This window comes from Salvelinus fontinalis, chromosome 5, assembly GCF_029448725.1.
Source record: "Salvelinus fontinalis isolate EN_2023a chromosome 5, ASM2944872v1, whole genome shotgun sequence".
Classification (NCBI taxonomy): Eukaryota; Metazoa; Chordata; class Actinopteri; order Salmoniformes; family Salmonidae; genus Salvelinus; species Salvelinus fontinalis.
Genome location: NC_074669.1, coordinates 37,054,077 through 37,070,265, shown reverse-complemented (window position 1 = coordinate 37,070,265; position 16,189 = coordinate 37,054,077). Strand labels below are relative to the sequence as shown.

General features: G+C 41.2%; 2 protein-coding genes across 3 annotated transcripts in view; both read left to right on the top strand.

The window, feature by feature from the left end:
• Positions 1-1,209: 1,209 nt before the first annotated feature.
• LOC129855538 (leucine-rich repeat-containing protein 19-like) lies at positions 1,210-9,018 on the top strand. Of its 2 annotated transcripts, none has more exons than XM_055923312.1 (4): positions 1,210-1,397; positions 5,954-6,078; positions 7,472-7,973; positions 8,143-9,018. In XM_055923312.1, exons 2-4 carry the CDS (start codon positions 5,968-5,970, stop codon positions 8,556-8,558), a joined length of 1,029 nt encoding a protein of 342 aa, XP_055779287.1. In that variant the 5' UTR covers positions 1,210-1,397; positions 5,954-5,967; the 3' UTR covers positions 8,559-9,018. The 2 variants fall into 2 exon arrangements, with proteins under 2 accessions (XP_055779287.1, XP_055779286.1); XM_055923311.1 differs by having other exon boundaries at positions 1,210-1,421.
• A 163-nt stretch (positions 9,019-9,181) lies between these two features.
• LOC129855536 (AP-1 complex subunit mu-1-like) overlaps positions 9,182-16,189 on the top strand; it is a 31,210-nt gene continuing 24,202 nt past the window's right edge. The window contains exon 1 of the mRNA XM_055923309.1: positions 9,182-9,444. Within this exon, the coding sequence (XP_055779284.1) occupies positions 9,403-9,444 (42 nt within the window). The 5' untranslated portion in view covers positions 9,182-9,402. The remainder of the gene's footprint in view (positions 9,445-16,189) is intronic.

Here is a 16,189-nt window from a genome sequence, read left to right as displayed (position 1 = left end):
GATAGGAAATGGGCTGCAGAAAGAGTTCTGGTTCACTTAGAGAAATAATTCAAACGGTTTAAGAAACTAGAGAGTGTTTTCTATCCAATAGAAATGATAATATGCATATTGTACGAGCAAGAATTGAGTAGGAGGCCGTTTGAAATGGCCACCTCTTTTCAGGTTACTCAGTGCTGCCCCTTGCAGCCATAAGAAGTTAAATACCAACAAGAAAACGACACACAGGTGCAAACAATAATTAGAGCAAGGAAAAAACAAAAGGTTCAAAAAAGGTGCAATGGGGACATCTAGTGACCAAAACCTGAACAATCCTGGCCAAATCCTGACAGGTAGCACATTCAGAGATCGACATAGCCATTAATCTAAAAGAATGAATAGATTTAAAAAAATTTAAAAAAACTTGCTGTTTGTCATAGACGGACAAGATTATTATGAGATGAAAGGTGAGCTCCTCACGAGTTCAGGAAGCCAAGCTAGAGCTCTGTGAGACGTTCACAGCGATGGAGGCAGACGTTTTGAACAAGAGAGACCTTCAGAAAATATGCACATTTTCTCTAACACTATACATACAAATATGTATTTGACAGTTATAAGTAAGGTGAAATCTTAGAGTTACTGGTTTTATAATTTGATTATGCTATATTTAGAAAGCACGTAAGCATTTCAAGCCTTATCCATACAGTTTTGTTGAATAGGAAATACAACATATCAAATATTTTCCGATTTTTATCATATTTGTACTGCGCACTTGAACTTGTGTCCTCAAAAGTGACTACACCTCAGGAATTTATTTACCACAAAGTTTAGATTTGAACGTTTCTTGAAGTATGCAGAATTACTAGTTATTTTTTATGGCCCTCTCGTGATAAATCATTTATTTTGGGGTTACATAGATCACATTTTTGTTTACATTTAATTTCATTTAACTGGTTTTAAAATGTACAGTATTGTCTGTGCTATATCATACCCTGACTGCAGATAGACCGTGTTTTGATAAGTAGGCCTATGTAATGTGTAAATATGAATTTGTATTGATGTGTAAATAACATGGGTTCTCAGCTGTGAACTCAGATAACTGGAAAGTGTTAGCCGTAGTACAGACTGCTATTGTGTGTAAACAGTAGGAGATGCGGGACAAAGCATGTCATTTCAAAGCAACCACCTTCGTTCTTTACTGCATGGCAATATTGACTGAGGCCAGGTCTAGTGAAAGTAGGAGGCGAGCGCACCTATGTAGTTACAAAGTTACTCATTAACTTGTCCTTCACAACACGATTGAGGCGAACGCACCCCTTTCGGCCTCCATTTTATAGCAAAGGTGAAAAGAAACGTTCAGTGACAATGCTGCTTCAATGTGAGCTATAAGGAAGAGGGTCATATCCGGACCTGAGTTTCAGGTACATATAGACCAGGCTGACCAGGTAGGACACTTCTAACGAGTGGACTTTCTCAACACTTTTACCTTTTGGGCTGTGTTACCTTGTTTACATTTGTTAACACTGAGATCATATGACTTCCCTGGTTCACCTGTTGGTATTTAAGTGCATACACTAAGTACAGTATCTTGGTATATATTACCATGACAACTTACTAGTATAATAACCAAATGGAAAGAACCTTTTGAACAATCTCAACTAGTATACTGTATATCACTAATTATATTTTGATGGATATGGCGATATGTAATAAAATGAAAGTAGATTAATGAGAGAGAAATAAATACATAGATGCATGGGTCCATTTCTGAGTAAGATACCATATTGCAAGCCAATGCTGCTCTACCAGTCAGTCATGCCCACACAAAATAAGGCTAAACCTTTGACAGCCGCTGACTTTTCAGCCAGGGTGTTGGTAATAACGTAAACCATTGTTCATTCAGGCAGGATGTTGTGGTGAGGTGCAGTTACATTACAAAGGAGAAGTAGGGCGCTAAAGGTAAGAGGCAGTGTTGTAGTACTCGATCCCGGCTTCGAGACTACATATTGAGCGTCTCGGTCTTGTCTCGTTGTACTCGGCCTTGACTCGGTCTCGGACAGTGAGGATTCGTAATTTCTTCCCGAGACCAGCGGAGTAAAAAAACTCCCAATTATCATCTTCCATTCATTCAGCGCATAAAAGCGCTTCGCCAGGCCAAATAGGAAACATTAATATCTTAACAGCCTTTATATCTATTATAGACATGTTTGCGCAGTGCCTAACATATTCGCCTTCAGTGTGTGACAGGTTCGTAATTCTGAAAGGACAGCAACCGATGTATTCACATGCGCGCCACACACATAGCCTAGTTTCAGCGGAATATCATGTGCAGGCAGCTTGAGTAAAAGAAAAGCTATCAACTGTTTTTTAGCATGGAGCAGCTCACAGAAGACTGACATCGGTAGCCGGTAGAGTAGGAAAGACATTTCCACGTATGATATCTCCCAGCAAATAGGCAACAATGGGTATGCAAACCAGGTGTTCAAAAAGTTTAGTCCGAAGTGTTGGTTAGTTGGCTATTTGTGATGTGCAATTGTCATTATGTGCTGTTTGCATCAGGGGTATAGACATGGATGGGCCCTGGTGGACAGAGGCCCACCCACTGGGGAGCCAGGCCCTTACAGGCCCACCCAATCAGATTAATGTGGTTGAAGCATTGTTGTGGATTTAAGACCATCAAATGTGTATTATTTCAATATAAAAAAAATGGGAGGAAAAACTGACGAATCCATAGAAAAACTCACAAAAAAGACAGGATTTTTCATTGGGAACTTTTTAGCTAAATTAGAGTAGGCACCACTACAACTCTACATAGGGCCAATGGAAAGACAGCAGTCGCACACAGCATGCTAGTAAAGGAGCAGCAGTCCATAAACTCTGACATAATATACCAGTAGGACCCAATCATAAGTAAACAAAAACCATGAAGCATTTCCCAATCGAAATATACAACTATTAACGTTACTTCCCACTGCAAAAAAAAAAAAACATTTCATGTTTAGTACACAAAGTAATCCGTGACCTAAAGTTTAAAGTGGAACTGACATCGTTTTAACAGATATGAAACAGACAATCCTAATATCAGTAAAAAATATCAAATTCCCAGTTTATGCTTCAAAACCAACTTTATAAGAGGTTTAAAAAAAAAATATATTTTTTTTTACTCAACGTTCCATGAAGTACACTAAGGCATTGTTGGCATTATAGATGCATGCAGTTCAATACATGATTATTATAATTCACTAATACATTTCTTGGTAGTCAAAAATATATTGCCGTCAGGTTGTAGATGACAGCTGGCCTGGTACATTGTTTTCTGCCTCCATTCGGGATGCACTGTTTCAGTTTCACTGACTCAATATTCTGGGGGGAAAATTACAAAATGTAACTAACGCTGGGAATGTCAATACAATCAAAATAGCAAGGGCAATGATGACAAGTCAGTCATAATTTGGCTAATAGGCTAGCGTATCTATGTATGTAGCAAGCTAAAAACACGAAGCCTAACGTTAGTTAGACCGTGGGAAAACTACTGCTAGCTATTGCACAGTGACCTGTTGACTTTCAAGAAGGCAGATGTTTCCATAAGTTTTAGTAAAAACGGTCCCACTCATTAAGTCCAAATGTGATTGGTTGTTTCCAATGGCACTACAAAATGTTGCCCTAATACAGTTGAATAGCATATGCCTTTATCTAGCTTCGGATGGCCTAGCAAATGGCTGACTTAGCTAGCAAGATTTATCACCCCAGAGACCAGCAAAGAAAAATCCTGATTGGATCTTTTTTTTCTCTTCAGCGTTAACCCTTTCCTTTCCAACAAAAACTGAAGCGATTAAATTAGAACATAATTGAAAATAGTAATATAGGTATCATTATAGTTATATTATTATAATCATTCTTTTATAAATCCTTAGCCCTTCTCTGAAGGCTTAGAAGGCCCATTGTTCCCCACTGTGTTTGGGTTAGCAATCATTTGTAGAGTGGCTCTATTTTCCCTCAGCATGCATTTTTTCACTATTCTGAATGTCAAAAAAATCCATGTGTTGATCTGAAATATGAGCACAGAAAAACTGGACATTTTAACTCTTATTATGGTGGTGATTTGACAAAATTACAATCATGGTCTTGAATTGGACTTTCATTTTTCTAGTCTCGGTCTTGACTCGGTCTCAGACCCCTTGTCCCCCTCTGGTCTTGATCTTGAATCAGTCTCGCTTTAGGTGGTCTTGAACACAACACTGGTAAGAGGTATTAGTCCGTCAAATATATTACTCTGCTATCTGACTATCCTCTAAAGCTAAATATATCAGTTTCATGGTGTTTTTGTTTGCAGTAGTTGCTTGGCTCTATTGATGACATTGCAGAGTGTGTACGCCTTTAAGCAAATGTTAGAAACGATTGTACCCTTTGACACTTTCTTTGTTTAGGACAAACAGTAGAATTAACATAGTTGCAGTCGTAGATGTGAAACTCATTCAAAGTAAAGAATAACTATTTTTAAGAATACCACCCTAGCCTGCGTAGCAGGCTCCCTGTACCCATTGCATGCCTAAAACATCTTCCTCATAAATAACCTCCCTCTCTCTTTGCCAGCTGTTTTTCCAATCACTGTATGATCAAACCATGTCCTTCATTCTTGACAAACAATGGCATCGCTTAGTTCCCACGGAAAACAAATATATATCTGGCACCATGAATGAGGAGGAAGGTTGAAGGATGACTTGCTCAGCGGCACCACAGAGTAGCCATACGTTTCACCAGGAGATCAGATGCAGGATGGCTTTGTGTGTGACTTCTGTACCCAGAGAGGAGAGAGAGGAAGACAGGAGTAACTAGAGCGCGATGAGACAAGGATATCCCTGCCGGCCAAACCCTCTTTAACGACGCTGGGCCAATTGTGCGTCGCCCCATGAACCTCCCGGTCGAGGACGGCTGCGACAGAGCCTGGGCTCGAACCCAGAATCTCTGGTGGGACAGCTAGCACCGCGATGCAGCGCCTTAGACCACTGCACCACCCGGGAGGCCCTCAAAGCCTACTCTTAAACATACAGTGCACACTTATGCAGTCACAAACGCTAATGCAGATGCAGACACACAGACAAGCATGCACACACGCTAGATGTACGCACACACACATACCCACACCCTACTATTACACACACACAGCCCCTTGTGGGCTCCGAGGCTTTCCATAGCTCCCAGGCCTGGCGTGTTGTTTTTGTGCCTTGGCTGTGTGAGGACAGGAAGAGATAAAGAGAGCCCCACTCGGGTGTTTACAGCCAACAATGCTGAGCTGAATAGCAGGAGAAGGAGAGGGGAAGAGGCCTAATGGCAGACCGACCAGCCAGCCTGGCCCCTCTGTGAAAAATCACCATGGTGCCAAGAGGACTCTGAAAACAGAAAAGGCAGGGTGAAAAAATAGAGAGAGAGACACAAATGGTTCTAAGAACTACATAAGAACACTCTGCAGAACAAAAGCTATTGCTATTGTGTGTGAAAAGCTCTTAATTCTATAACTAAACGCTTTAAATCAACTTTTTAGTGCATGGAAAGTGTGTACACACATCTTCATAGAAGATGTACAACACTAAACTGGTGGGAACACAAAAACTGGTATGGACGGACTGTTGTCTTTGTGAGAACATGCCAATAGACATCTTCAGAGTGCAATAAGTCATTTATGACAGACAGCATGAATCAACATCGCATGCAAACAAATGTACATTTAACATATTCACTTACAGAAGAGCACAGAGGTCACTGGTTGCAGCTTTGATTGAACATGTCAAAAACGCTTTATGTTTTTCAACCCAATTCTGGTGTTATTTAGGGCCAGTAGTTTTTCCTGGTCAGGTATATTTCAGTTAGGTCATAAGTCAGGTTATAATGGCTACACAAATGCAGTCCAATTCTAGTTATGACTTACTTTTCAGTCTGATTAATATGTATTGTGTTTCTCCCTTTGTCATTTCTACAGGAAGTAGGGGAACCATGGGGTCCTGGGGCCCCGGTCTGTGTGTGGTTTTGTGTTTCTGGGGAACAGTTAGTTGGAACACACTTCACGGTCACATTGTTGGCCCGTGTACTGTCAATACTGGCACGGTAAGAAAGACACACACAGCTTTGTCCTTCTCCCCATGTTCTTCCCTTTGTTCAGTTCTAAGCAGTCACACGAGGATGACACGACGGAGAATTTCCTGTTTATGCTACACTTTTCCTGTTGTTGATCATACAGTAAACTAGTGTTACCTCTGGGAGTCAAGTCTACTTCGTTATAGGATATCAACATTAGAATTATATGTCAAGATTGTGCTTCTTTAATATAGACCACATGGACAATTCAATAAATCAGATTTATCTTATGTGATAAAGGCTTGCTAAAGTGCAAAAAAACTTCATTTTGACATGTCCCTCCGTCAACCCTGTGTCACCTCTATGAAGATTTGAACCCCCTTAATCCTAACATTTCTCCACATTTCACTGTCATTGTACAGCCTTAGTTATTTTGTTGTTTTGACAAAATCATGTCTGAAGATGATTTATTTCATGTGATTAGTGATTCATTTTATGGTCAACCCTGTTATGTGCACTGAACTCTTGTTTTAATATGGAGAAACTATTCCTTTTTTAAATATTTATTTCTAAAGAAACATTGAACATATAATAGTCAAATCATAGAATAAAAGCAAATGAGCTGGTTCTACTCCTTTTGGCCATTTCCTGGTGTTTTGTTGTGGAAAACGGAGCAGATCAAGCATAACACGTCAACCCTGGTACCCATAGGTTGGCTTGACCAATCTTGTCCATCTCTTCCACACGGCATCATTTAACTGCAGTTGGAGGAAACTGGCCCATATTCCAACAGAGATATGGAACAATGCAACCGCACTGGACCTCTCTCATATAAAAAAGAAAAATTGTACACCTTTTTTTTAATTCCCTGTTTCACACAAGAAGCTTCCATTCCCCCTCTAACAAAACGATTTATGGCTGATTTAAGAAGAAACCGTCAACCCTGTTACGGTGAACCCTGTTTATTTGGCTCTTTTTTTAATTTGATGTATTTGACCTTTATTTAACTAGGCAATTCAGTTAAGAACAAATTCTTATTGACGATGACGTCCTACAAAGGCACTTAATAGACACTTACTAGAGTCTTTTTTTAAATTTCACCTCTTGAGATGGGAAAACGGGTTTTATGACATTGAACATGTGCTCTTTATGACAGAATGATTATAATTAGGTGAAATCAAACTTCTTCTTTTTTTTAACATGTTACACTTCTCAAAATGTACTGAATTGGTGGAATGACCTTCCTCATTAATTTTAACATCACCATTTTAATAATTCCCTTTCAATTCACCCATACAATGGTTTTAGGGAGAAAATCCTCAAGTTGATTTATTCTTTTCCAAACTCTTCTTGATTCTTGCAAAATGGCAACCACAAAATTGGAAGGGTTGGCTTGACCAATCTTGTCCATCTCTTCCACAAGGCATCATTTAACTGCAGTTGGAGGAAACTGGCCCATATTCCAACAGAGATATGGAACAATGCAACCGCACTGGACCTCTCTCATAACCACCTGAACCTTACTAACCCTCAACACCTCAGACAACTACAGAGGTTGGATCAGCTGGTTCACCTAAATCTCTCAGGAAACTACCTCCCTCTGCTGGAGAAAGGCCACTTCTGCAGCCTGCCCTTCCTGCAGATACTAGACCTCAGTGGTTGCCAACTGACCTCCATGGAGGCTGGAGCTCTGCAGGGTTTACCCAGGTTAGGGAAGCTGTTTCTGGGGCACAACATACTGCAAGCCCCCCTGTCTGTTTCTGCTCAAACTATATCCTTCCTGGATCTCAATGGGAACCAAGAGCTTGACCATGGCTCTGATGATTCGTCGACAGGAAACAGAAGACCATTCCATAGGAAACTGTTAACAGAGGTCATTGAACATCCCAGCCCAACTCCAACTAACTCAGTGACTACAACTAATGGTATGGATCTCAGTTTTTTAACTTACTTCTGCTTCATTATATCAATTAATTTCTATGTACTTAGTATCAATTATCTGTTGTCACGCTTACTCACGTGTTCTTTTCTGTTTTGGCAGTGAACATATTAATAATGATTTGAGCAGTAAAAGCTATTCCCCTCTCCCAACAGGCAGTGAGGATGGTGGTCAGAGCCGTTTCTCCAAAAGCTGGCAGTACCTGGTAGCAGTACTGGTGACGGCCATCTCCCTCTCCCTCCTCATCGCTGTCCTGGCCAAATGCCAGCTGGTCCGCCGCTACCTGGCCAGTTACCGTCACACCCGGCTGATCGAGGGGGACACAGCCAGCCAGTGTGACGCCAACAGCCTGGAGGTAGGCTTCTCCATGCACAACCATGGGGGACAGGCACGGAGCCCCCACCCTGCTGCTGTCCTCCAGGGAGAGATGGACATGGAGGATGAGGAGGATGATGATGATGGCTTCATAGAGGATAACTACATACAAGCCAGCGAGAGGGAGAGGGCTAAGAGGGCACTGGAACTACAGGAGGAGGAGGAGGAGGATGACATGGTATTTTCCATTGGCTAGAGAGGTGGAATGGGAGGGGAGAGAAAGACAGACAGACAGACATACATACAGAGAGAGAGAGAGAGAGGTCAATGTAGCCAATTTGGACACTGATTAGGGCCAATGCCGATATTAAATATATGCATGTCTATCTCCATCATCTTGGGAGGGAAAAAAAGGTCACAGATGAATACAAAACTGACAATAGCAATCTCTCTCAGAGCAGAGCCAACTCAATGTAGCTTTGCAATAGGGTACCTGTGAATGTGTGTCTTTCATTGGATTTCCAAGTAGGGTTGACTTTGTACAGACTTGAAATACAAATATGTTTGGAAATGATTATTCAAAGTGGATCAAATAATGAATCAATTTGTTTTGAGTTTGCTTTTTTGAGTTCCGGCATAATTTGATTTTTTGGGTGTGCTTGCACTCCACTTTGTTACATTTGTAGATCAAATAAACGTTTTAAAATTCAATAGCACACTTCTGTAGAAAAAGCCATCAAATTATTTTGAAACGGGTATGCATCGATCTATAATACGGTATAACAATGTTTTATATAGTACAATAGACAAACACTCCTGCTAGTGGTTTATGCATAACCTCAGAAGAACAGAAGAGAATCGATATCGTGGTATGTAGACCGATTCATTGATGTAGAGACTCGCGCACAGAATGACTGTCCATACGGTGGGTTTGGTTTTGGTTGAAAGCTGCTCGACAGGTCTGACGACGAAATACTACCCGGAAAGAGCCGTGGCGTGGTTTAGACAACAGAGCGAGAGAGATAGGAGGTTCACTGAATAAAATGTAAGGGATATTGAACGTCAAACATCAGTATATTGTCCGGTATTAGTTTATCAGGATGTCGGCGTCTGCTATATTCATTCTGGATCTTAAAGGCAAGGTGAGTTGAGATTTGACAGTTTACGTGGCGGAGAAGTTTATAGTTTAAGGCATCGAGATCAACAGCGCTGAGCATAGGCTGCACCTGCCAGTGTAGCGCAGTAATCCATGCGTAAAACTATAAGCGCAGATAAGAATATGAAAGATAGCGGTAGGGCAGGCTATAGTAAAATTACACACTTGTTTATTATCTTTGATTACTTACAACTAAATGTTGTTTATTTCTGAATACGTAAATGTTATTACATTCACAACATAGCTATTTAACATAGCTATTTAACTTCGTGATCGGCTCAATTTTCCGTTGAATTTTGTCGGCAGAGAAATAGCAATCTATTTCAGCACTCTCTGAGCCCTACACCTACATCAAGTAAAACGAATTTCTTGACAAATTATTGCTCAATCACTTATAAACATTCTCAGCAGATCTAGGACAGTGTAGGCAGTGGCGTGTCCAGAACATTTTAAATGGGGTGCCACAGACCCAGTTTAGGGGGGGGCATAACATTTTGAACCTTAATCAATGCTAGGTAGATTATTTCAATATAGTTATGATGGTTCAACGCCAGTGGAGGCTGGTGACTTGAACAATTGAGGAGGATAGGAGACTCACAGTATAGGCGTGGACAGCACATATGGCAAAACTTGTTTTAAAAAAAATCGAGGGAGTAGCAGTGTGCAGGACATGCTCATCATGGATGGATGGTGTTGGAGAAGAACTAAACTCTTCCATTCAGGGCAGGATAGGATTGTACTGATAAAGATGTGCAGCTAGTTTAAACACATAATTGATCATGTTATCACTCCTTCCCCTATTTATTGCAGGATTGTGATTTATGATTCATCAACATTGACACTAGGTCTTTACAGTCCAAACAACAATAGATCATTGAGTAATACAAGTAGGTTATTATTACTAAAGCATAATTTCAGGTGAACAAAAAAATAATTCTATACCAGAGGTGGCCAACCTTGCTCCACTGACCCTTGCTCTACGGGGTGAGCAGACTTCTGTTCCAGCCAAGCAATAGCACACTTGATTATCGACTCATTACAGTAGGTTTGACAAGTTGAATCAGGTGTGTTATTGCTGGGCTGGAACAGAACCCTGCACACCCAGCAGACCTCCAGCCGGGTTGGCCTGCTCCAGTTATAGAAGGTATATACTTTGTGTGTCATGTTTTAACTGCATTTGTGTATACAACATTTGCTAACATACTGTATAATCCATTATATAGGTTATACCCTTAGTCTCAGTATTGGGACATTCATTGGGACCTCTCTCTTCATCTGCAAACAGGCTTTCACAGCTTTCCATATGAGTTCCCAGTTGTTTTGAACGTGGCATTAAGAGTTGGGATTATGATGAATTGTTTAGCTAGCTACTTGTCTAAACAAAAGACTCCACTCTGCAAGTAACCATTTCCCTGTACCGTTTACCCCTTCTGTATCCTGTGCATGTGACGAATAAACTTGATATAGTGTGTGTTTACCAGAGACGGTAATGTGAAGAACAACACGACCTGCACCAAAATCAGAAGTTTATTTTTACTACTACTTTTTGCTACCACTTTCACCACTTTTAGTCTTGAAATCTTTGGCTGTTTACTCCACTGTGAATCCTTAAAGAGATGGGTGTGAACAATGCTGAATGGGTGTAGGCAAAGAAAAGGTATCCAAGTAGGTGGACCAAACTATTCACAGGCCATTTTCTCAACAGTGGGGGTACAAGTTTATCAAAATGACTTTCTCATTGTTCCTCAACTGCAGTGTATGATTTACAATTTTCTAGCTCTGAGTCTCTACTTATATCCAATGTAAAAAAAACTATTTCAAATGTTGCTACATATGACCGAATCCAGGTGGTGGGTCAATCCCCAAAAAATCTAGAATCGGCTTCCTATATCGCAACAAAGCATCCTTCACTCATGCTGCCAAACATACCCTCGTAAAACTGACCATCCTACCGATCCTCGACTTCGGCGATGTCATCTATAAAATAGCCTCCAACACTCTACTCAACAAATTGGATGCAGTCTATCCACAGTGCCATCCGTTTTGTCACCAAAGCCCCATACACTACCCACCACTGCGACCTGTACGCTCTCGTTGGTTGGCCCTCGCTTCATACTTGTCGCCAAACCCACTGGCTACAGGTTATCTACAAGTCTCTGCTAGGATAAAGTCCTGCCTTTTTTCAGCTCACTGTTCACCATAGCAGCCCCCACTCGTAGCACGCGCTCCAGCAGGTATATCTCACTGGTCACCCCCAAAGCCAATTCCTCCTTTGGTCGCCTTTCCTTCCAGTTCTCTGCTGCCAATGACTGGAACGAACGGCAAAAATCACTGAAGCTGGAGACTCATATCTCCCTCACTAGCTTTAAGCACCAGCTGTCAGAGCAGCTCACAGATCACTGCACCTGTACATAGCCCATCTGTAAACAGCCCATCTATCTACCTCATCCCCATGCTGTATTTATTTATTTATGTTGCTCCTTTGCACACCAGTATCTCTACTTGCACATTCATCTTCTGCACATCTACCATTCCAGTGTTTAATTGCTATATTGTAATTACTTCGCCACCATGGTCTATTTACTGCCTTAACTCCCTTATCGTACCTCATTTGCACTCACTGTATATAGACATTTTTGTTTTCCTTTTTCTACTGTATTATTGACTGTATATTTTGTTTATTCCATGTGTAACTCTGTGTTGTTGTATGTGTCAAATTGCTATGCTTTATCTTGGCCAGGTCGCAGTTGCAAATGAGAACTTGTTCTCAACTTGCCTACCTGGTTAAATAAAGGTGAAATAAAATTAAAAAATAAACATACAGCTAAGTGCTTTCTAATTGGCTAAACTAGGCTCATAATAAAATAAAATAAAAATTAATATTTACGGATCCCATACAAGTTTGTAATTAAGGCACATAAAAGTTCACATGTTCAAGAAAGCATTTCTGAAAGAAAAATAATAAATGTCCCTCAAACAGCCTTACTGTTAAGTAGAAACTAGCGTCATCTGCCCCCGTTGGGCTGGCATGCCACGTTTAATGTCTTATTAGGCAACTCTATGAACACAAGAGAAGGTGCAATAATAGCCTAGTTGAATTGGCTCATTCATGGAGCGTTGTTTGCATACAAAGTCTGGGGTACCCGCTCACTCAGACAGCAGACTATAGGCTAATCAAGCCAAACCTGACTTCCCTTATTCGTGTGGTTGTGGTAATAATATTGTGGAGAGGGAGAGCCTGAGGGTGTTAAGGGGATGGATCCCTGGATCCCTATCAGTGCTAAAGCCTTTTCTGCCCTCAGGCCTTCTCCCTGCTAAAAACCAACCCAGACGGGCTGCACTGGAGGCTGAGGATATCGATCTATGTATTTATCGATCGATTGATCGAGACTAGAGTGTCTGGAAACAGTCACTGTATCAACACATTGTGTGCTTGTTCTTGAAGTTTGAGATGTCATGAATGTAGCTTTTTTTTTATGCTGAATGGATCATCTGAACGTGTCTTTCTTTGAAATATATTGTTATGCTGATAAACGGCTGCTTGGTTTTGTACACTGACTGCAATCATATATTTGAAATACAACGTTTACACCAACACACTGATGAATAATCCCAAGCTGTTTTATTGAGCAAATTAAACAACTGGAACATTTATCAGTGTGTGGTATCTATTCTTTATTTCATTACTTTACTTTGTGTACCCTGCACATGCAATTCTGGATGTGTGTACACTAGGCTACTTTTAAACTGCACTCATACGTTTGCTGTCTTAAGTAATATACAGTGAATTCGTAAAGTATTCAGACCCCTTGACCTTTTCCAAATTTTGTTACTTTACAGTCTTATTATAAAATGGATAAAAAATAGTTTTTTTCCTCATCAAGCTACACACAATAACCCTTAATGACAAAGCAAAAACAGTAATAAAAAAAAATTGTTGTAAATTTATTACAAATTAAAAACTGATCACATTTACATACATATTCAGACCATTTACTCAGTACTTTGTTGAAGCACCTTTGGCAGCGATTACAGCCTTGAGTCTTCTTGGGTATGACGCTACAAGCTTGGCACGCATGTATTTGGGGAGATCCTCTCAAGCTCTGTGAGGTTGGATGGGGAGCGTCGCTGCACAGCTATTTTTGAGTCTCTCCAGAGATGTTCGATCGGGTTCAAGTCTGGGCTCTGGCTGGGCCACTCAAGGACATTCAGAGACGTGTCCTGAAGCCACTTCTGCGTTGTCTTGGCTGTGTACTTCGGGTCGTTGTCCTGTTGGAAGGTAAACTTTTGCCCCAGTCTGAGATCCTGAGTGCTCTGGAGTAGGTTTTCATCAAGGATCTCTCTGTACTTTGCTTTCATCTTTCCCTCTATCCTGACTAGTCTCCCAGTCCCTGCCGCTGAAAAACATCCCCAAAGTATGATGCTGCCACCACCATACTTCACCGTAGGGATGGTGCCAGATTTCCTCCACACATGACGCTTGGCATTCAGGCCAAAGAGTTGGTTTCATCAGACCAGAGAATCTTGTTTCGCATAGTCTGAGAGTCCTTTAGATGGCTTTTGGCAAACTCCAAGCGGGCTGTCATGTGTTTTTTACTAAGGAGTGGCTTCCATCTGGCAACTCTACCATAAAGGCCTGATTGGTGGAGTGCTGCAGATATGGTTCTCCTTCTAGAAGATTCTCCCATCTCCGCAGAGAAACTCTAGAACTCTGTCAGAGTGACCATCGGGTTCTTGGTCACCTCCCAGACCAAGGCCCTTCTCCCCCGATTGCTCAGTTTGGCCGAGCGGCCAGCTCTAGGAAGAGTCTTAGTGGTTCCAAACTTCTTCCATTTAAGAATGATGGAGGTCACTGTGTTTTTGGGGACCTTCAATGCTGCAGAAATGTTTTGGTACCCTTCCCCAGATCTGTGCCTCGACACAATACTGTCTCTGAGCTCTACGGACTCTTCCTTCGACCTCATAGCTTGGTTTTTGCTCTGACATGCACTGTCAACTGTGGGACCTTATGTAGACAGGTGTGCCTTTCCAAATCATGTCCGACAATTGAATTTACCACAGGTGGACTCCAATCAAGTTGTAGGAACATCTCAAGGATGATCAAGGGAAACAGGATGCATTTAAGTTCAATTTCGAGTCTCATAACAAAGGGTCTGAATTGTAATGTGAATATGGTATTTCTGTTTTTCATTTGTAAAACATTGGCTAACATTTCTAAAAAAAACTGTTTTCACTTTTTCACTATGGGGTATTGTGTGTAGATTGATGAGGAAAAACATGTTTGTAATCCATTTTAGAATAAGGCTGTAACGTAACAAAATGTGGAAACAGGGGAAGGGGTCTGAATACTTTCCCGAATGCACTGTATGAGAAACTAGACACCACAATGTATAGATAGCCTGACATGTGATGGGACATGGTCATAAATATAGCCTGACATTTGTTTTCAAGGTGAAATATAGTAGCCATGATGTGTGTTTGATTGTCAAACTGTGTCATTCTCGGAGGGGAAAGTCATTTTAGACCCTCTGGTAGCGTCATAGATTTTTCATGGATGTTTACCACCACATCCCTGAGCTTGTTTCCCAATGGTACCCTATTCCTTATGCAGTGCACTACTTTTGACCCCTGTTCAAAGGTAGTGCACTACATAGGGAATAGGGTGCCATTTGAGATGGAACCTGAGGGATCTCTGGTCTGTTTACCTTAACTGAGATGTCGTACAGACAGTAGTTCATATTGATTGTAAACATTGTAAATAATGCCTCATTGACAATAACCAGTGTCCCATTGCCAAACAAACTTCCCCTGGCTGAATCATCCCATCATTTTTAAGGGGATATGGTGTGTGTGTGTGTGTGTGTGTGTGTGTGTGTGTGTGTGTGTGTGTGTGTGTGTGTGTGTGTGTGTGTGTGTGTGTGTGTGTGTGTGTGTGTGTGTGTGTGTGTGTGTGTGTGTGTGTGTGTGTGTGTGTGTGTGTGTGTGTGTGTGTGTGTGTGTGAGTGAGTGAATAAACCAGGCCCTCATATTCAGCCAGTGTGTTTGACCTTTTGTCAGCCAACAGTGGCACTGAACTTGAACCATAAGCCTGCTTTCATATTCCCAGACATGTCTCTCATTCAATCTCTAACACTTACCACATCACTGCAGCAGTCTGACAGATCTGTCTGTGTCTGGTCTCTGCAGTACTGTAGAAAGATGCACTGGCTAACTCCATTGGAGTTGCTGTGTGTGTGTGTGTGTGTCCTTAGGTTCACCTTTTTACAGTTATCAGAATATTAGTCTCACGGTAGCCAGACCCCCAACACAGTATAATGGCTGGAGTCTAGGCTAGCAGAATACAAAAGTAATGGTTCAACAGAGAAAGTGTTTTAATGAAAAACAAAAGGTGGCTGGAGGGAGGTTTGTTAGCTCAGGATGACTGCAGACAGTGGCTGGGGATTAAAACAGGAATGAGGAACTTGCAATGGCCATGATGAAGGGTTGGTGACAATGGGTTTGAACAATATTTAAACTTTTTTTATTTCCTTGAACCTCAATGGCAGTTTAATGTACATTTTAAGCAGAAGCCAATCACGTCCTCCAAAGCCATATTTATTCTCAAAATGGTAATAATTGTGAACACCGAAATCTATCATTTTCCTCTACGTTCTTAACATTCAGGTAGCGTTTGTGTTTCCTGCAAGGGCAGACTGCGTTTTATATGCAACAACCTTTGAAATGTCTTTCCG

Coding starts and splice junctions, on each gene's coding strand:
- LOC129855538 (XM_055923312.1), top strand. CDS start 5,968: ATGGGGTCCTGGGGCCCCGGTCTGTGTGTGGTTTTGTGTTTCTGGGGA. Junction 6,079..7,471: donor GTACTGTCAATACTGGCACG/GTAAGAAAGACA, acceptor CTCTTCCACAAG/GCATCATTTAACTGCAGTTG. Junction 7,974..8,142: donor CTCAGTGACTACAACTAATG/GTATGGATCTCA, acceptor CTCTCCCAACAG/GCAGTGAGGATGGTGGTCAG.